The 20,898-nt window shown below is 45.3% G+C and overlaps 1 protein-coding gene and 1 long non-coding RNA gene across 3 annotated transcripts in view; one reads left to right on the top strand and one right to left on the bottom strand.

Annotated features, from left to right (window-relative positions):
- Positions 1-20,898, top strand: part of LOC144614609 (uncharacterized) — a 53,463-nt gene extending 32,565 nt beyond the window's left edge. The window contains exons 3-4 of one of the 2 annotated variants that reach the window (XR_013552481.2): positions 13,802-13,926; positions 19,985-20,898. This is a non-coding gene — a long non-coding RNA (uncharacterized LOC144614609). Of the gene's footprint in view, positions 1-13,801; positions 13,927-14,638; positions 14,833-19,984 lie in introns of those variants that run through there. The other variant, XR_013552482.1, reaches the window with a different exon arrangement.
- Positions 178-11,565, bottom strand: LOC132691101 (uncharacterized). Its single transcript, XM_060652419.3, has 5 exons — positions 11,318-11,565; positions 9,856-10,039; positions 4,797-4,923; positions 4,403-4,495; positions 178-2,478 (listed from the first exon to the last, which is right to left on the bottom strand). Exons 2-5 carry the CDS (start codon positions 9,868-9,870, stop codon positions 830-832), a joined length of 1,884 nt encoding a protein of 627 aa, XP_060508402.2. The 5' UTR covers positions 9,871-10,039; positions 11,318-11,565; the 3' UTR covers positions 178-829.

Genomic DNA, 20,898 nt, shown 5'->3' with positions numbered 1-20,898 from the left:
AAATGCTACAAATCTTCCAGGCCCATTTACAAATACCAGTAAATAGAGGCGTGGCAGACGAGGAGATATTCAGTATTTTATTAATTTTTATTCATAAAATAAATTTTATTAATTTTATACTATGAATTTATTTTTATTAATAACTTTTTTATTTATGACTAAAATAATGAACCGTGTAGTTCAATTACAACAGATGTAATGATGTAAAAATGCAATGCAAATATTCTATTGGCAAGTTTTGTGTACATTTAAATATGTGTCCTAGGGAGTCCCAATTGGTATGATAATACAAGCAATTCCCAATTATGAACAATCATTTCAATAGTAAAAATAGATGTAAAACCCATATTCTCAGTTATATAATTTTTGCTTTATTTTCTGACAGGTATATTTACATACTTAATATTTCCCATAATTGTCTATTGTGTCACAATTACAGAATATGACATCCCTCATAAAACAACACCCATGAAAGATGATTCCTCAGATTCACTATAGATTTTTTTTCCTCAGTGTCAGTTCTCTGATTATCAGCGTAGCAGGATTTCATGCCAACAACATCTTCACAATCTATACATACACACACACACACACACACACACACAGGTCTTCCCTCCTATTTGTTCCCTCTGGGCTACATTCACCTGAAATGTACTGGGGAAGGGATTTCCTGCTGTCTGGCATTCTACCCAGTACCATCCTCTTATAAGCGATGACGTGTGAGCTTGGGGGAAAAAAAAAGTGTGTCCACATCGGTAGCCTTTGTTTTGCTCCTATGTAAGCTCTGGTGTTATGAGCCATTCACTCTCAAAGACAAGTTTTGGATATTTCATGATTTCTCTCCCCCATGAGTTTTCTGATGTAACATGAGGCTGAATTTGTGGGAGAAAGTTTTCCAACACTCACTGCATCCATAAGGCTTCTCCCCTGTGTGAGTTCTTTGATGGATAATAAGATGTGACTTCTGGGCAAAAGATTTCTGACATTCGCTGCATTCGTGGGGTTTCTCTCCCGTGTGTGTTTTCTGATGCAAAACGAGGCTGAACTTAATAGGAAAAGTTTTGCCACATTCACTGCATCCGTAGGGTTTCTCTCCTGTATGGATTCTCTGATGAATAATAAGGCTAAACTTGTGAGAGAAAGTCTTCCCACACTGGATGCATTCATACGGTTTCTCTCCTGAGTGAATTCTCTGGTGAATGAGGAGATAGGACTTCCGGCTGAAGGCTCTGTGGCATTCGCTACACTCGTAAGGTTTCTCTCCGGTGTGAGACCTCTGATGAATAGTGAGGTGTGACTTTTGGGTGAAAGCTTTCTGACACTGACTGCATTCATAAGGTTTCTCACCCGTATGTGTTCTTTGGTGTAGGATGAGACTAAACTTGATGGAGAACGTCTTCCCACATTCACTGCACCCATAGGGTTTCTCTCCCGTATGAGTTCTCCAGTGAGTATTGAGGAGTGACTTTACACTGAAGCCTTTTCCACATTCACTGCAATGGTAAGGTTTCTCTCCTGTGTGAGTTCTCTGATGTCTAATGAGCTCAGATCTCTGGATGAAGGCTTTTCCACAGTCGCTGCATCCGTAAGGTTTCTCCCCTGTGTGAGTTTTTTGATGTAAAATGAGGCTAAACTTAAGGGGGAAATTTTTCCCACATTTGTCGCAACCGTAAGGTTTCTCTCCCGTGTGAGATCTCTGATGAATGATGAGCTGTGACTTGTTGCTGAAGCTCTTCTCGCACTCACCACACCTGTAGGGCTTCTGTCCCGTATGAGTTCTTTGATGTGAGGTGAGCTGTGACTTACCGCCGAAGCTTTTCTGACATATGCGACACTCAAACCGTTTCTCTCCTGTGTGAGTTCTCTGGTGTTTATTAAGGCATGACTTATCAGTAAAAGCTTTCCCACATTTATTGCATTCATAAGGTTTCTCTCCTGTGTGGGTTCTCTGGTGTAAAATGAGATGGGACTTCCGGCTGAAGGCTTTCCCACATCTACCGCAACCATAGCGTTTCTCTCCTGTGTGTGTTCTCTGATGCTTAATGAGGTCTGCCTTCTGGGAAAAGACTCTCCCACAGTCACTGCAGTTAAACTGTTTCTCTCCTGCTCGAGTCTTCCGGTGTTCAATAAGCTGTGACTTATGGCCGAAAGCCTTCGAATGTTCATTAAATTCATTATATTTTTCTCCATTATGAATTTTCCCATGCTTGGTATAAAGAACTACTTTGTCGTACCCATTAAATTCCACTTCGTTTCTTGCATAGCTTTTATTCTGAATAATGTGCTCTACGTTAGGTTTCAAGTGTTTCCCAAGTATGTCAAATGTATGGGATCTTTGTGCTAAAGGGACATCCGAATTTAAGCTTAGAGACAATATTTTTCTAAATGGGTTATTTATGTGGTGACTCTCCATAGTTTCAAGGTTGCCTTGGTTTTCTTGGTGCCAGTCTGTATGACTATCCACTTGCCAGGTGTCATCTAGAAAGGAGACCAAGGAACCACAATGATCATGTAATAGAAGGAGTGGAATTTCATAGCAAAGGCCAAGCAGAGAAGAGGAAACGAGACTGGGTATACAGTGAAAGTCTGAGACATTTGTAAGTGGAAGGAAGAAAAAAAAGGGAATAAACTAAAAAATGAAAAGAGGGACAATTTACGAATGCTGAGTATATAAGAAAAGAAAGCTATAACTGTGGGTTAGGGAAACAAAGATGAGGAGAAGGCAGGTAAACTGAGGATGCCAGGGAGAAAGATTAATTAGGTCAGCAAGTTCCAAGATGCACTAGAGGGGGATCTGATCCAAATACAAAAGAGAAGGAGATGTATTGTTTTATTTTCTTTTATTTTTAATTTTTCTTTTAAAAGTAGGCTCCATGCCCAACACAGGGCTTGAACTCATGACCCTGTGATCAAGAGTCGCACACTCAGGACACACGGGTGGCTCAGTTGGTTAAGCGTTTGACTTCGGCTCAGATCATGATCTCGCGGTTCGTGGATTGAGCCCTGTGTTGGGCTCTGTGCTGACAGATCAGAGCCTGAAGCCTGCTTCGGATTCTGTGTCTCCCTTGCTCTCTGCCCCTCCCCCGCTCATGCTCTGTCTCTCTCTGTCTCAAAAATAAAATAAACATTTAAAAAAAAAAAAAAAAGAGTCTCACACTCTACTGAATGAGCCAGCCAGGTGCTCCCGAAAATGTATTCTTTTAAAAACCAAGAAAAAGGGGAGCCTGGGTGGTTCAGTAAGTTAAGCATCCAACTCTTGGTTTTGGCTCAGGTCATGATCTCACGGTTTGTGAGATTGAGCCACATGTCAGGCTCTGCATTCACGGTGTGAAGCCTGCTTGGGATGCTCTCTCTCTCTCCCCCTCTCTCTGTCCCTCCTCTTCTCTATCTCACTGTCTCAAAATAAATAAATAAACATTAAAAAGAAATAAAAACCAAACAAAAGAATCCTAATATGAAGAGATTAAAAAGTGGAATCAAGGGGCGTCTGGGTGGCTTAGTTGGTCAAGTGCCGGACTTCGGCGCAGGTCATGATCTGATGATTCGTGGGTTTGAACCCCACATCAGGCTCTGTGCTGACAGCTCAGAGCCTGGCGCCTGCTTCGGTTTCTGTGTTGCCCTCTCTCTCTCTGCCCCTCCCTTGCTCGCACTCTGTCTCTCTCTCTCTCTCTCTCTCTCTCTCTCTCTCTCTCTCAAAAATAAACATTAGGGGCACCTGGGTGGTTCAGTTGGTTAAGCATCGGACTTTGACTCAGGTCATGATCTCACGGTTCATGAGTTCAAGCCCTGTGTCAGGTTCTGTGCTAACAGCTCAGAGCTCAGAGCCTGGAGCCTGCTTCAGATTCTGTGCCTCCCACTCTCTCTGCCCCTCCCCCACTCACAGTCTGTCTCTCTCTCAAAAATAAACAAACATTAAAAATAAACAAACATTAAAAAAAAAAGTTATAAACGGAGAGGGAAGGAGGCAAGCCATAAGAGACCCTTAAATACAGAGAACAAACTGAGGGCTGACGGCAGGAGTGCAGGGGAAAGGGGAAAATGGGTGATGGGCATTGAGGAGGGCACTTGTTGGGATGAGCACTGGGTGTTGTATGTAAGAAATGAATCACGGGAATCTACCCCCAAAACCAAGAGCACACCGTATACACTGTAGGTTAGCCAACTTGACAATAAATTATCTTTAAAAAAATTAAAAATTAAAAAAAAAGAATGAGATAACAAAAAACACTTTTTTTTTGTGGAGTCAATATTAATGTTATGTGGGAGCTTACATCCCCTGTTCTAAGTCATACTCAGAGCTTAAAAACTTCAAGATTTCTCTGAACAACAAGAGGTACCTCCCCGTTTCTGACCAAATAGAAATTTACTTCCATTTATGCCCCGGGGATGGTTTCTCACTCACCTGGATGAATCTGACTCTGGATTTCTTCCTCTGTTATCCATGGTGGTCCTTGTTCCAACAGGTAGAATGCATCTGCTTTGGTAACTTGACACCCTACTCAAGGAAAATTATAGCGGATCCATGGACCCACATACTTGGGCTTACAAGGCCTCTGAAAAACGGGGAAGGTTGTTTTTAAGGGCCCGAACAATTTGCCTCTTAGCCAAGTAAAGGCCTTTTATTTTGGGAGCGAGAGAAAAGCACTCTGTTTGTTAAAGGCCAGAATGTACTAAAATCTATGAGGTATGAAACTCAAGTTCAAAAAAGTAAGGTACTTGTAAGGCTCCACACATTTCATTGCTCAGAAAAGAAAGGCAACTGATTGCCTGCATTACCCTGGGAAGGCTCTGCTTACCCACTGATATCAGGTTGCTATAATTTTCCAACATCACATCTTGATACAGGTGCTTCTGAATGGGGTCCAGTAGCTGCCACTCCTCCCATGTAAAAACCACAGCCACATCCTTGAATGACAGTAAGCCCTGCAATAGAATGTTCCTATTCATTCTAAAGGGATTATCATTGGTTAATACTACAAAAATAAGTATCATATAATAATTTTTCAGGTGGTAAGTCATTTGCCTTCTACATAACTAGTTTTGCATCATACTTTTTAGGAAAAACTAATTTTTTATTTAAAATTTCCTATCTTTGGGGCACCTGGGTGGCTCAGTCAGTTAAGCATCTGACTTCGGCTCAGGTCATGATCTCATGGTTCGTAGGTTCGAGCCCCACATTGGGCTCTGTGCTGACAGCTCAGAGCTTGGAGCCTGCTTCGGATTCTGTGTCTCCCTCTCTCTCTGTTCCTCCCTGCTCACGCTGTGTCTCTCTCTCTCAAAAATAAACATTAACATTTTTTAAATATCCTATCTTGGTGTTTCCAATCATTCACTGATGTACAAGTTCACTCTTTCATAAGAGACATAGACTAGAGCATCCTCAAATCCTTTAATCTTGGAACCACCTACAACCTATGTGAACGCACCTCTATGTCAGACACTGCATTGGATACTCCGTTGTACGGAAGACTTGCTTCCACCCTGAAGGAGCATACTGGCTTGCAGAAAGAGGAATGGAAGTGCACAAGTCTACAATACATATATAGAAGGCAAGAAAGAAATACATACCATGTGGGCACCAACAGGGAGCAGAAAAATTATAAAGGTTGAACTTCAGAGGGGTAAGGAGAGAGGTGCATGGAATTCAAGAAAGAAGTAACATGAGGGGCACCTGGGTGGCTCAATCGGTTGAGTGTGTGACTTAGGCTCAGGTCGTGACCCCATGGTTCAAGGGTTTGAGCCCCATATAGGGCTCTCTGCTGTCACAGTGGAGCCTGCTTTGGATCCTCTGTCCTTCCCCCTCTCTGCCCCTCCCCCACTCATGAGCATGCGTGTGCTCTCTCTCAAAAATAAACATTAAAAAATACAAGAAAGAAGTAACATGAATGACACCACAATGAAAAACCATGAGCATTTAAAACCCGCAAATACATCCTGAGTTGTGAAACCAAACGACTGAATTTAAAGCAGGTAGAGCACACTGTAAGCACTCAAAAAAAAAAAAAAAAAAAGTTCACTTATTATTTTTTGTTACTGAAATGTTGATAGGGATGAATTTCCAAGGTACTGGCTTAAGGACACTTAATAAGTTACAGAAAAGTACATGAACTATAATCTCAATTATGACAATGGGTTATTAGGGTCTGTGCAGAAAAGGGTTGACTCCGCAGGCCTGGGTTGCCAAAACCCTGCACACTCCAAAGAAAGGCCTGTCTTCAGGAAGACCAGCCATTGACTTGCTCCTGGGTGATAACCTCTGAACCCCTGGAATATCCAGCCCAATACAGGTGTTTCCACATTCCTGAGGCTTGGGCTACGCTCTATCAGTTAGAATTTGGGGGGCCTGGAGACTGAGTAGCTGAGGTCAGTCACATATGTTAAATGCCTATGTTGACTGACATTCAATACAACCCTGGACACCAAGCTGCAGGTGAGCCCCCCTGGATGGCAGCACTTTCCACCTGTTGCTACACATCGTCACGGGGAGAATTAAGTACTATTCGAGCTACTCCACTGGGTTAGGATAGCTGGAGGCTGATGCTGAGTCTTTCCTGGATGCTACTCTGTATCTTTTGCCTTTGCTGATTTTACTTAAAAAAAATGTTTTTAAATGGGCTCCACAACCAGAGTGGAGCTCAGTACGGAACTTGAACTCATGACCTTGAGATCAAGACTCAGATGCTTAATTAGAAAAAAAAAAATTAAGAGTCAGATATTTAGCCAATTGAGCCAAGCAGGTGCCCCTGCCTTTGCTGATTTTAATCTGTATTTTTTTCACTGTAATAATCCATAACTGTGAGTATAACAGCTTTTTTGAGTCCTTTTGAGTTCTTCTGGAGAATCATCAAGACGGAGGGTGGGCCAAGGACCCCCAACTCAAATATATAAAAATTCATAGTTATATATGTAATTGCTGACAGGGAAATTCAAAACAATACATATAACTTTTTAGATTATTTATTTTGAGGGTGGTGAAAAAGGATCAATGAGGGACTTACAAGTTTAGCTCTAGAAACTTCTGTACTATTTGAAAGTTTAGACATTGAGACTATTTTAAGGTTTACTAATATAATTGGAAAAATTTTATAATAGAAGAAATGAACTATGAACTGACAGTTGACATCTGCATTTTGGGGTGTGAAAAGATTACAAAGGAAATATTCTAAGACTTCACTAATAGGTTGGGGTTTCTCAGCCTCAACCCTACTGACATTTTGGGCTGGATAACTTCTTGTGATAGAGCCCTGTACTGTGTGCTGTAGGATGTTTACCAGCATCCCTGGCCTCTATTTACTAGATCCCATTAACAGTCATGACAATCAAAAATGTCCCAGAGGGGTGGGTGCCTGGGTGGCTCAGTTAAGTGTCAGACTCTTGATTTTGGCTCCAGTCATGATCTCACAGTTTGTGGGCTGAAGCCCCACATTGGACTCTGCAGCTGGCAGTGCGGAGCCTGCTTGGGATTCTCTCTCTCCCTCTCTGCCCCTCCCCTGCTTGTGATGTCTCCAACTCTCTCAGAGTAAATAAATAAACTTAAAAAAAAAAAGTCCCATACGTTGTCAAATGTCCCCTGGGGAGACAAAATCATCTCGAATTGAGAATCACTGACTTAAAGAAAAAACTTAATTTTGAGAGCTGTTTGTGGAAGACCAAATGATGGTCTTAGAATCCATCCATTCTTGTTGATAATCTAGCTGTTATCCCTGAATACAGTCAGACCACCAGGAAGCTGTGGACTTGAGCTACACTGTTTTGAACCCCTAAAGCACTCCGATCACTGAGTTTGGCTCTGGTGTAACACCACTGGCTTATCTGTGGATGGCTGAGAAATAATCAAAGGAAACTCACCACTTTCTTAGTCGTTTTCTGTATGTAGAAGGCACTGAGCACTAAGCAATCTAAGCTAAATACCCACCAAAGAAATGTCTTCTACTTATGTGACAGAAGCTATCTAGTTTTCTAGAGGAGCTTTCTCCTTAAGGTAAGGCAAATCGCCAATGATTGTTTTTTTAAGTTTATTTTGAGAGAGAGTACCCAAAGACGAGCAGGGGAGAGGCATAGGGGGGAGAGAGAGAGAGAGAGAGAGAGAGAGAGAGAGAGAGAGAATCCCAAGCAGGCTCCTTGCCATCAGCACAGAGCCCGACTCAGGTCTTGATCTCATGAACCTAAAGATCATGATATGAGCCAAAATCAAGAGTCGGATGCTTGACTGACTGACCCACCTGGTTGCCCCTCACCAACAATTTTTTATTGACAGCCATGCAGTAGATTATATTTCCCAAGGATGACTACAATAATATGTCCCATTCCAAAGCCTTCTGCAACATGACCTTGCTACTCCCCTGTCAAGAGGCAGAACCTGTTCCCCTCTCCTGGAATCTAGTTTGTCTTAGGGTGTTGCTTGTAACAGAGAGGATGCAGCTGAAGGGATGATGCAGAAAAGGCCATGTAGTTTCAGTCTGGTTCTGTCATCATCTAGCATCATTCTCTGAGAAGCCCGAGCCACCCTGGGAGGCCGTGCATAAATACTCCAATAGCCCCAGCCCAGCCTAGCTTTTGAGTCATGTCGTCCTGGAAAACAGATACGGGAATGAAGAAGCCTTCAGATGATTCCAGTTCCCAATCTTTGAGTCTTCCCAGCTGAGGTTCCAGAACCATGGTGTGGAGACAAACTGCAATAAAGGAGTAACACAGCAGTCTGGGTTGTCCACACCCTGCACATGCCAAAGAAAGGTTTGGTCCTTACCTGTTCATAGGAAGTAACCTCTGAGCCCTGGAAATATCTTTACCTGAGAACTCTGAGCTACACCAGATGATCTATGCTATCAATGTGATTCATGGTGGGGGGGCTTGGGCCACACCATAGCAGCTGGACTTCTGAAAGGCCTGGAGACTAAAGTCAGCCATTGATTATAGTGAGTGTTGCCTACGTGCCCGAATCAAATAAACACCCTGCAGTGGCGCCTCAGTGTCTCGGTTAGGTGTCTGACTCTTGATTTAGGCTCAGGTCATGATCTCAGGGTCGTGAGATCAAGCCCCATGTCCATGTTGAGATTCTCTCTCCCTCTCCCTTGACCCCTCCTCCCCTGCTCTTGCACCACACACACTCTCTCTCTCTTTAAAAACTCCAAACCCTGGAAACTAAGATGTGAGTGAGCTTCCCTGATTAGCAATACTCAATATGTGTGTTACAAATCACTGCCGGGAAAATTCAACACTGTCCACGTGACTCCACGGAGAGAACTTTTTGCCTGGTGTCTCCTGGATCTGACCTTACAGACTTTCTCTGTGGCTGATTTTAATCTGTATCCTTTTGCTGTAATAAGCTCTAATCGTGAATATAACAATGTTTCTGAGCACTCTGAATTCTAACAAATCACTGATTCTGAGGGTGGTCTTGGGAACTCATGAACAGGTAAGGCACCACCAAGGGGCCCTGTCTGACCCACTGAATTCCTGACCCACTGACTCCATGAGGATGATAAAATTAAATGCATATCACCAGGTTTCAGGGTGGCTTGTTATGCAGCAATAAATAACTGGAACAGGAAATACTAAAGACAAGTTTGTAGCTCAATTTTATGATTTAGAACTTTGTGGACTATAATCTATATTCTAGCTTAAAACAATGTGTATAACATATGATTTACATATCCTCATTGCTACCTGGCTGTGAGGTTGATTCTTTGTCTATTTTTCCCCAGATTCTGACATTTATCTCTTCATGCCTTATCTGGTATAGAGTAGTCAGCATAAATACTGAATAAACATATTCTTTTAGTAGGTGTATTATTAAATCTCCCCAAACCCACTGCAAAGACTAATGGAAAAAATATATATAAATATACAACTCACTGGGGACTTGGACATTTTCTGGGGCCTTTAGACACCGTCAGAAAATCTAATATCTGCTCTGTTGTTGATTCTGGGCTATTTTCTGAAGCTCTAGTTCAAGGTCTCTGGTCAAGGATGCAGCGTTGATCTTTGTATCTTCACTTCCTTCCTTCATAAGAACTATTTTATCCCAGGAAGCCAGGATCTGGGAATTATAGAAATTGTAACTGTGAGTATAACAGATTTTTCTGAGTTGTTTGAGTCCTCATTTGTATGTGATTTGTATGTGTATATGTATTTTAGATATACACAAATACAGGTATATCAAAAAATTGTTTTCTTTAGGTAAATATAATCGTCTAAAGAAAACAAGTAATATGTATTACCTGATGGCTCAATAATTATTATATAATAAACACTAACAATAAAGTGTCACCATTAAATTATGTAATTTTACCGAAACTGTACTCAAAACTAAATCTACACCTAGAGAAAGACCATTGCAAAGAAGTAGGGGAGAAAAATGTCCAATGAGAAAATTTTAAAAGCCTAAAAAATCCAGAGAAACGGGTATAAATACTGGAATACTGCTTGCTGACCTGTCTTGGGTATCCACTGTGTGATCCTTAACTGTATGAGTAGTTAGTACTGTTCTGTTTTTTTGCTTTTTTTAACAAATGAGAAAAGAATCTCAGAGAGGTTGAGAAACTTGCTCAAGTTTACATAATAAAGTGACAGAATATGGATAAAAACCTAGGTCTGCCCAAATCCAAAGTCCATATTCTTTTCTCTGGAATTAAACTTACCTGCAGGTACTCTGACTGCTTACCTGGAAAACCTACAAGAATCAATTAGTAGTTACATTAGTAATAAGAGTTCAGTAAAGAAAGAAAAGAGAAAAACATTTTTTTTTTTAATAGCTGCTTTTATATCTACCAGAAAATAAAAAATAAAATAACCACTGGAAACGCTCAAAGACAACAAAGCTGGCCAAGCACTGACCACAAGCCACTCCATTCATTGACCACCTCCAAAGGCACTCTCATTCCTGACTTCTTTCATGAACACCCCAAACACTGACCTCCCCATCATTTGCCTCTGATCAGTGACTTAACCTGAAAGACACCCCAAACATTAACCCTAAGCCCATTCCAAACACTGACCCAACGTCTAGGAAACGCCAGTCACTGATTTACCTCCAAGACCGCAGCCCAAGTCACTGACCTACCCCACAAAAGCAATACCCCAAGTCCTAACACCTTTCTCCAGGCCACTCCAATCCCTCACCAGCCCAGACCTGCACCATTTCCGACAATCCCGCTTCCTCAATCATGGAATGCATCCACCGCCCACCACGGCTTGCTTCCCTCACGGACAACCCAAAACCTCCCTACCCTAAACCCCAAATCTCCACAAGCCAAGCTCAATCTGATTCCGCTCCCAGGACGCGAAACTGAGACCCCTTAATAGAGCCTTCGCGCACCAGTTGGGTTGGTAGAAAGGGCCACGGTCCATCACTTCGGCTTTAGACTCACAAGCGCTACTATTGCACCTCCCAGGTCAAGTTTAACGTCTTTGGTATCCGAGTCTGCGGGTTGCCAACCACCACACCGGGGGCGTCCTTCCACCGACGAAGACTCCGTTCAGCTTTCGGTCTTTTAGACAAAGACACTACGAGATAGTATGGCGGCGCCCTGTTGGCCGATTTATGCGGGAGCCGCCATATTGGAAGATGCCGTACAACATCTTTTTCTGCCCTAGATGACAGTACTACTCCACGTTACGTCAATTGTGAGCGACGCAAAGGGCGATGCTCTTGCTCCCGTCTGCTTGGAACCCGGAGGCGCACCAAGCCAAAGGCACCAAAACTTGGCAAGCAGCAAAACTTGACAGCAGGCGCGGCCGTTTTGACAAAGGTGCACATATCCGTGCTGGAAAGGGAGTCGTGCTTTGCACCACTTTAGGGAGTGCAAAGCAGGGGGAACAATCTCAGGAAGTGCTTATGAAGAACGATATAGGGCTTAGAGAAGCCAAAGTAGTATGACAAAGGCAGCCTGCCTCACTGTGGGCACAGAGTAAACTAATTCAGTTTAAGGAAAAGATCTCTTCCTGACAGGATTGCTGGTGGCCCTTCAGTGACATCTCCCGGTGAAAGGTGACAGGGTAGGTAGAGCTAGTAGTGAGGGAGGTAACGGTATTGGCCAAGGTAGAGGGTGGCGAAATGCTAGGAATAGAAGACTAGAAATTGTTGGTAGAAATTAATTAACAGGCTTTACCTCAATTCAAATGTTTTCACATTTAATTTTTAGTGAAGTTATTGTAATTGGAATTGAGTCAAAGAGAATGTAAAATTTTAACTGGGTAGATAATTCCAGATTGTTGTCCAAAACTGTCCTATTAATGACACATTTTACTGGCTGCTTCCCTTCTTGAAGGACTATATCCTAAAACTAATAGCTAATTTTTAGTAAGTGTATACACATTTTTGGAACAGGAAACTATTTCAGGCATAATAATTAGATTATCTTGGTACTCTGAAAGCTATAGATGGTGATCCTAAACATTACCCTCACTTCCCATATTGGGGGGGGGGGGAGGCCAAATGTATCAGAATATCTGTTTCCTCAACACCTCATCAATCTTTTAAATTGTGCCCATTTTAAGGGTGGGGTGCCTGGGTGGCTCAGTTGGTTGGGTGTCCAACTTTGGCTCAGGTCACGATCTCACCTTTTGTGGGTTTGAGCCCCGCGTTGGGCTCCGTGCTGACAGCTCAGTGCCTGGAGCCTGCTTCGGTTTCTGTGTCTCCCTCTCTCTCTGACCCTCCCCCACTCACATTCTCTATCTCTCTCTCTCTCTCTCTCTCTCTCTCTCTCTCAAAAATAAACATTAAAAAAATTTTTTTAAATCTTATTCTAGTTTATTTTATAAATTGTTTACTTCCATTTCCCTCAGTATTTTAAATCGGTTATCTTTTTCTTAATCGTATTGGGGGCATTTATACCTATTAATTCTACCCCCATTCTCTTATATTTACAGACACCTATATTGTTTCTCATTTGGAGCTATTTGAATAAAGGTGCTATGAACATTCTTGTGTAAATCTTCCTGAAGATATACCATTTCAGCATTGTTGAGTAGATATCTAGGAGTGGAACTGCTGCTCTCATATGGTTCTCAGTTTTATTTTGCAATTCTCTTAAGCTTAGGAGTTAGTTTTGAAAGGATTTTTAGTCTTTTAAAGATTTCTGATATCTTAAGTAAGATGGATATACTTATAATGGATTTATTTGGGGGCATGATTTATCATGAAGGACACTTCAAAACAACCCTCCCGCAAATACAGTCTTCTGCCATAGGCATTTCCTTTTCCTCATTCTTCCAATCGAGTTGTATATATTTTTTTCATGTTTACTTATTTATTTATTTGGAGAGAGCGAGTGAGCACAAGCAGGGGAGGGGCAGAGAGAGGAGAGAGAGAACCCCAAACAGGCTCAGCACCATTAGTGCAGAGTCCAGTGCAGGGCTTGAACTCACACACCCGGAGATCATGACTTGAGCTGAGATCAAGAGTTAGATGCTTAACCAACTGAGACACCCAGGCACCCCCAAGTTACATGTCAATTTTGGTTGGATTAGATTGGTGTTTACTTTATGATAACTATGTAAATACTACTTATAGCTCAGCCATGTAGTATACTATGATTATTTTTCCTTTCTTGCACAATTTTTTATTCTCCCTGGAGTTGCCTTATTCCTTCCTTCCAGAAATTCTGGCCTTTGATTCTCAGAGAACCACTGGTCCTTGTCACTGGCTCCACAGCAGGATGGGGAGCCTGCTACCACATGTAACTTGCCATCTGGACATTGGCTGGAGACTGCTCTCCTCACCTTTACTGGGCGGTAATTGTGTTCTTGGGGGCTCACATCTGGGATCCAGAGACTGTGTTTCCACTTCCTTTGTCACCAGGGTGCGAACCTTGGAGCTCCAGGAGAAGTGACCTCACTTAGCGTCAGTGGACCGCTTGGCAAGGATGCACAATGGAACCCAGTGAGGCCCAGGAACCAGCTCAGGGAGCTCCGCCCATCAGACTGGTAAGAACCTGGGTTCATTTTGGTAGACCTGTCCCTAAGAGGCAGAAGGGGAGCCTGATCATCTCCCAGAGTTGCCTGAGTAGTTCCATAAGGGACAAAACTGCAATTTCAAGGCACTGGGTGGTGGACGGTGGGTTGGAGTCCCTATGTGACTGTGTGTGAATGAGACAGACAGTGGAAAGGTTCCTACCTGACCATTGGGCCACAGTAAGTGTTGAGTCCCCGATGCGGTTCCGTGGGGACCTCATACGGCTTAGGGTGGTGTCAGACTTCCTCAGGAGTCTGATCCCTGTCAGAACTTGATACTGAACCCGCCAATGCTAAGAGGCACCTACAATATCTCCTAGAGGAGAGCGGCAGGAAACTGGCAAAGCGAGTGTGCATCCTGTCCAAATTAGTCCCTCCCTTCCCCTTTTTTCCTCTCTTGTGCGTGAAAGTTGTCCGTTAGGGGGAGGAAATGGGTGGAAAGCAGAGTAAACTGACTCCCCTAGAGTGTATGTTGAGGAATTTCAAAAAGCGATATTCAGAAGACTATGGTATGAAATTAACTCCCAGAAAGCTCCAGACAATCTGTGAAATTGATTGGCCATCGTTCAAGGTGGGCTGGTCCTCTGATGACTCATTGATAAGAAACTAGTTGGCTGAGTGTTCAGGGTTGTTGTGGGGGATCCAGGCCACCCCAACCAATTTCCTTACATTGATTTTTGGCAAGACCTGGTCCTATCCTGGCTACCTTGGCTAAAAGTCTGTATTGAGGAGAACTGTAAAGTTATGATGGCTCATGTCACAGCTTTCTCCAAATGCCAGCCCAAAACTGAAGAACCCATGCTGTCAGGAGAACTTGAGGAGACCCCACCACGATATGCCCCACTGTCCCCCTCACTGCCACCTGTGCCTCCAGCCACTGGGCTGCCGAAACCCTACCGGAGCCTGCCTCTAGTCCTGAGACCTCACCACCTCCAGCACCACCGGCCTCTCCAGATGTGATGGGCTTGCCTGGACCACTTGTCCTAACCCCATACACCCCTCCTGGAAAGCAACTAGAAGATCAGGCCAGCAGAGACAGTCCCTCCCTGCAGCAACACCAGAGCCCTACAGATGCCACTAAGGGAAACTAGGGGACCTGTCTCTTATGATCAGGAAAGCCAGATCCGAGGAGACCAGCATGTTTTTGTGTACCCAACCTTTACCACTACGGACCTCCTAAATTGGAAGCACCATACTCCTTCCCATACGGAGAAGCCCAGGCTATGATTGAACTAATCCATAATTCAAACCCACAAACCTACCTGGATGGACCGCTGCCAACTCCTCCTGACCCTCTTTGACACAGAGGGGTGTTGTGGAATTGCCCAGGTGGCCCTAAAATGCTTACAGGAGAATACCCCGGCTGGGATGCTAGACACCCAGGCTTATGCTCAAGCTCACTTCCCTGGGGAGGACCCCAAATGACTCAAGTGTAGATGGAGGGCTCGCAAGGACTGAACGGTCTCAAGAAGCCCTTCTAAATGGCACGAAGGAAGGGGGTGAAAAGGCCATAAATGTGAGTAAAACATCAGAAGTACTCCAGGCACCCGAAGAGAGCCCAAGCCAGTTCTACGAGACATTATGTGAGACATTTCGTCTCTACGCCTGTTTTGATCCAGAAGCGCCCGTGACCCAGCGTATGGTCAATGGGCTTTTGTCAGTCAGGCCCAACGGGACATCTGGCCCAAGCTGCAAAAGCTGGAGGGTTTTGCTGGCATGAATGCCAGTCAGTTGCTGGAAGTAGCAACTCGGGTGTTCGTCATTAGTGACCAGGTGGCATGGAGTAAAGAATGCCAGAAGATGCAGAAGAAGGCAGACTTGTTAGCTGCTGCCTTGGTGGAGCAGTCGGAACACTCCTGGAAAGGTGCCCCATAGGGACGGAGCCGGGGCCAAAAAGGGGACAGGTGGGGAGGATCATCTTGCCCAGGACCAAAGTTAGGATGGAACCAGTGTGGTCACTGCCTTCAGGAGAGCCACTGGAAAAATGAGTGCCCCCTGCGGCTGGGTAATTCTCAGCAGGGCGCCAAGCAGAAACAAAGGGGCCATGTGGTCCAGGGCCAGTACCAACCAGCATCACGGCCTCATGGGGCCCCCAAAGATGATTTTGTGGAGCTAACTGCCATGGAGGACTATGAGGAGGACTAGGACAGACTGGGCTCTATTTTGTTAGGCCCCCAAGAGCCTATGGTCCAATTGAATATGGGGGGCTCACCCACTGACTTCATGGTAGATACTGGAGCAGAACACTCGGTGGTGACGCAACCAGTGGGCCCCCTCTCACAGAGACAAGCTACTGTTGTGGGGGCCACAGGCAATCAGACATGCAGTCCCTTCCTGCTGCCTCGGTAATGCAGTTTAGGCGGCCATGAAGTCATCCATGAATTCCTGTACCTCCCCTCCTGCCCTGTGGCTTTAATGGGCCAGGACCTGTTGGGAAAGCTGCAGGCCCAGATAACTTTCAACTCCCATGGACAAGCTGCTCTGGACCCTACGAAAGCCGGAAGCAAAGATTATGACTGTCAGGATTCCTCAAGGGGAAGAATGGCGCCTCTACAGTCTCATGGAGGAACCACAACAGGGACCTGAGCTGCCCTTCGGAGTACCCTTGTGTGGGCTGAGGACAACCCCCCAGGACTGGCCTGGAACATACCTCCAGTAATTGTAGCCAGGGGCAGAGCCCATCCACCAAAAACAACATTTCATCCCTCGTAAGGCACAGGCAGGGCTACAGAAGCACCTGGAGAGACTTCTAAAATATGGGATCCTCCAACCCCGTCAGTCATCTTGGAACATGCCTCTCATACCAGTCCAGAGCTGGGCACCGATGACTATCAGCCAGTCCAAGACCTGCATGCTATCACCAGGTCAGTAAACCAGGCCGTTGTCACCCTACACCCGGTTGTCCCAAACCCATACACTCTCTTGGATCTTATCCCCACAGAAGCTGCCTTCTTCACATGCCTAGAGCTCAAGGATGCCTTCTTCTGCATCCACCTAGCTCCCCAGAGTCAACCAGTCTTTGCCTTCCAGTGGGAGAATCCTGAAAATGGTGACAACGACCGGTTGACTTGGACCAGATTGCCTCAGGGGTTCAAAAACTCCCCAACTATTTTCGGCACTGCATTAGCCTCAGACCTAAAAGCCTTCCCAGCGGATCAACATGGCTGTGTCCTGCTTCAGTATTAGATGATTTACTGTTGGCTGGAAGGTCTCGGGAGGATTGCACGGAAGGAACTCGGGAGCTCCTTACCCTCCTATGGGAAACTGGCTATAAAGTCTCAAGAAAAAGGCCCAAATCTGTCAAAAGAAAGTCAAGTACCTTGGCTTTCACCTCTCCCAGGGGCAGTGCCAGCTCGGCCTGGAGAGAAAATAGGCCATATGTTTAATTCCGGTCCTGTCGACCCGACGTCAGGTTCGGGAGTTACTCGGGGCTGCAGGTTTCTGTAGAATCTGGATACCTAACTTCTTGGTCTTGGCAAAACCTCTTTATGAGGCCACAAGTGGGGAGAGCAGGAATGCCTGTTATGGGAGCAAGTACAGCAAAGGGCCTTTAAAGAGCTCAAGTGGGCCCTTGCCGACATGCCTGGTCTGGGGCTCCCAGACACGTCCAAGCCCTTCTTGTATGTTCATGAACATACTGGCATTGTGCTGAAAGTCCTAACTCAGATGTTGGGGTCATGGCGCCTCCCAGTGGCACATCTGTGCAGCTTGACTCTGTTGCCCAAGGCTGGCCACCCTGCCTACGGGCACTTGCAGCCACGGCCCTCTTAGTGTCTGAGGCTGACAAGTTAACTATGGGACAAGAACTGACAGTCTGAGTGCCACATTCAGTATTGACATTTATGGAGTACAAGGGACAGTACTGGCTATCCAACGCCCGGATGGCCACATATCAGGGAATGCTATGTGAGAACCCATGCATTCACCTAGAGGTAGTGCAGCCCCTAAATCCTGCAACCCTATTGCCTGTCAGGCCAGGTCAACCAGATCGTGACTGCATTGAAGTCATGGATGAGGTGTTCTCCAGCTGACCAGACTTGAGGGACCAGCCCCTCAAGGACCCCAACTCTGAGTATTTCCCCGATGGTAGCAGTTTTGTGAAAGAGGGAGAACGCCTTGCAGGGTATTCCATGGTGACCCTGAATTGTATCGAGGCCAAACCCCTGCCAAAGGGGACTTCAGCACAGAAGGCAGAGTTCATCGCACGAACCAGAGTCCTCCAACTGGTGGCAGGGATACGTGTTAATATATACACAGACTCTAAGTATGCCTTCACCACCCTCCACGTACATGGGGCTTTATATAAAAAGAAGGGTCTAATAAACTCACGAGGAAAATACACAAAGTATGGTAAGGAAATCCTTGAACTCTTAGACGCTGTGTGAGCCCCTAAAAGAGTGGCAGTCAGGCATTGTTGGGGACATCAAAGGGGAGACACCACGGCTGCACTGGGAAACTGTAAGGCAGACCAAGACACAAAGCTTGCAGCCTCCAAAGGAACAGCGGAATCAGCAGCTTTAACCACCACACTGTTCCCTAGTCCACTGGGCAGAGTGGGACCCTAATTACTCACAACATGATAGTACCTGGTTTAAGACTGAAAATGGAAGCTACCTCCTAGGTGGATGGTGGAAATTCGAAGACAGCCGAGTAGCGATTCCTAAGGCCCTGGCCCTTACTCTTGTCAAGCAGTTCCATCAGGAAACCCATATTGGCCAGACAGCTCTTGAGACTACTTTGAGCCTACATTTCTACATCCCTTTACTCTCTAGCATAGCCTGAGCAGTAGGCGAGCAATGTGAAATGTGTGCCCAGCATAACCCATGTCAGGGACCCACGGCTGCCCTTGGGGTACAGAGTGTTGGGGGAGCCCCATTTGAAAATATCATGGTGGGGGCACCTGGATGGCTCAGTCAGTTAAGCATCTGACTTTGGCTCAGGTCTTGGGTTTGAGCCCTGCATCGGGCTCTTTGCTGACAGCTTGGATCCTGGAGCCTGCTTCAGATTCTGTGTCTCCCTCTCTCTCTGCTCCTTCCCTGCTCACGCTCTCTTTCTTTCTCTCTCTCTCTCTCAAAAAATAAACATTTAAAGAAAAATTTTTAAAAAAAAGAATATATGACGGTGGACTTCACTGAGCTTCCCCAGGTCCAAGTCTGTAAATATCTGTTGATTTTGGTGTGCACCTTCTCTGGCTGGGTGGAAGCCTTCCCTACTCACATAGAAAAGGCACATGAAGTGGCCCATCTTCTAAAAGAAATCATTCCTCCATTTGGGATCCTTATCACTATGGGATCAGGTAACGGGCCAGCATTCGTGGCCAAGGTGGTGCATCTGGTGGCAAAGGGGTTAAAGATCACCTGGAAGTTACACACAACATACCGACCCCAGAGCTCCGGGGAGGTGGAACAAATGACCTGAACCCTGAAGCTGCAGGTAAGTAAACTAGGTCAGGAAACCCACCTATACTGGGACCAGGTGTTGCAAACTGCCTTGTTAAGAATCAAGGTGTAGGGGCCCCTGGGTGGCTCAGTAGGTTAAGCGTCCTACTTCAGCTCTGTCATGATCTCATGTTTCATGGATTCGAACCCCACGTCGGGCTCTGTGCTGACAGCTCAGATCCTGGAGCCTGCTTTGGATTCTGTGACCATCTCTCTCTGCTCTTTCTCACCTATAAATAAACATTAAAAATTAAAAAAAAAAACTTTTTTAAAAAAGGTGTAGCCCCACTAAGCAGATGGGGTTCTCCCCTTATGAAATCCTTTATGTGCGCCTTCCCTGTATTTTCAAGGGCATAAGGAGGGATCTAAATGAGATAGGGAATCTAATCCTAAAACAACAGAGGAGGGCCCTTGGCTCTACCCTAACCATCTTCCACCACTGGGTTAGGGAGCAATTACCTGTGAGTCTGACCACAGAGACACTCACCCCTTTAAACCAGGAGATGCTATATGGGGGAAGGAGTGGAATGTCCAGTCCCTAAAACCCCTCTAGAGGGACCCGGTCACTGTCATTTTGTCCGCCCCTCCTGCAGTAAAGGTGGCCGAGGTGGGTCCCTTGGATTCACCACAGCAGAGTGAAGCTGGCATCTCCAAACTGGGAGTGCATTCCTGATCCATCAACGCCGTGCAAGCTGACCATACGGAAGAAGCAATCTGCAACTCCAGAGGCTCCGGGAGACTGCAGCCCTGCTTTAGTCACTCCGGAAGCTGACTGATCCGTGCATGGCAGAAGCTTGAGGAGTCGACGGTCCGGTGGAACAAATAGACTGTCCTTATCTTCTGTATCTGTTTCCTTACTCTGATGCACTGTCACCTTTCATCTCTCACCGTTACTGTGATTCTTGCTCTACTTTTCGCCACAGGATTGGCAGAGGCCGCCCCGGCCAGCTGGGAGTGTGGTGAGAGGTTTCTGTTAGCATTCGCCTTCCTTTTGTGGATAGGATGGTTTGTTGGCATTGGTTGCTTCTAATCTGGATCTCTTCTGTAGACCTAGATTCTTCATCACGTGACCCATGTATTCACATAACCAGGTCAGGCCAGGGAGTCACTCGGACCTTACTATACCATACCCACTTCTCATGCCAGAGAAGGGTCCTGGGGCCCTGAAGACACAATAAGACCACCTATTCTATCTGCCAACGGGAGAGTCAATACACTTGCTTTGGCCCACAATACTCCCCCAGTGAAGATTGGTTAGAAGTCCAATCCTACCAAGGGTGGGGGCTGGGGGGGGGGTCTTGTCAGCCAGACATAAATTACTAACCCAAAGCGACGGGTGTCAATGCTGTTTGACGTCTGTGCGGTTATAAGTATTGGCCCAGGGGCATCTGTCATACGAAAAAAGCGGGCACTTGTCATAGAGGGCCCACAGACTCTTGATATACCATGCAGAGGCTTAGATTGGCTGCCGGAATACTGACTCAATGACAAATCTGTGTGTGAGGAA

Source organism: Panthera onca, chromosome E2, assembly GCF_046562875.1.
Source record: "Panthera onca isolate mPanOnc1 chromosome E2, mPanOnc1 haplotype 2, whole genome shotgun sequence".
NCBI classification, from domain to species: Eukaryota; Metazoa; Chordata; class Mammalia; order Carnivora; family Felidae; genus Panthera; species Panthera onca.
Note: the sequence above shows the minus strand (reverse complement) of the source record. Positions and strands in the feature narration are given on the sequence as shown.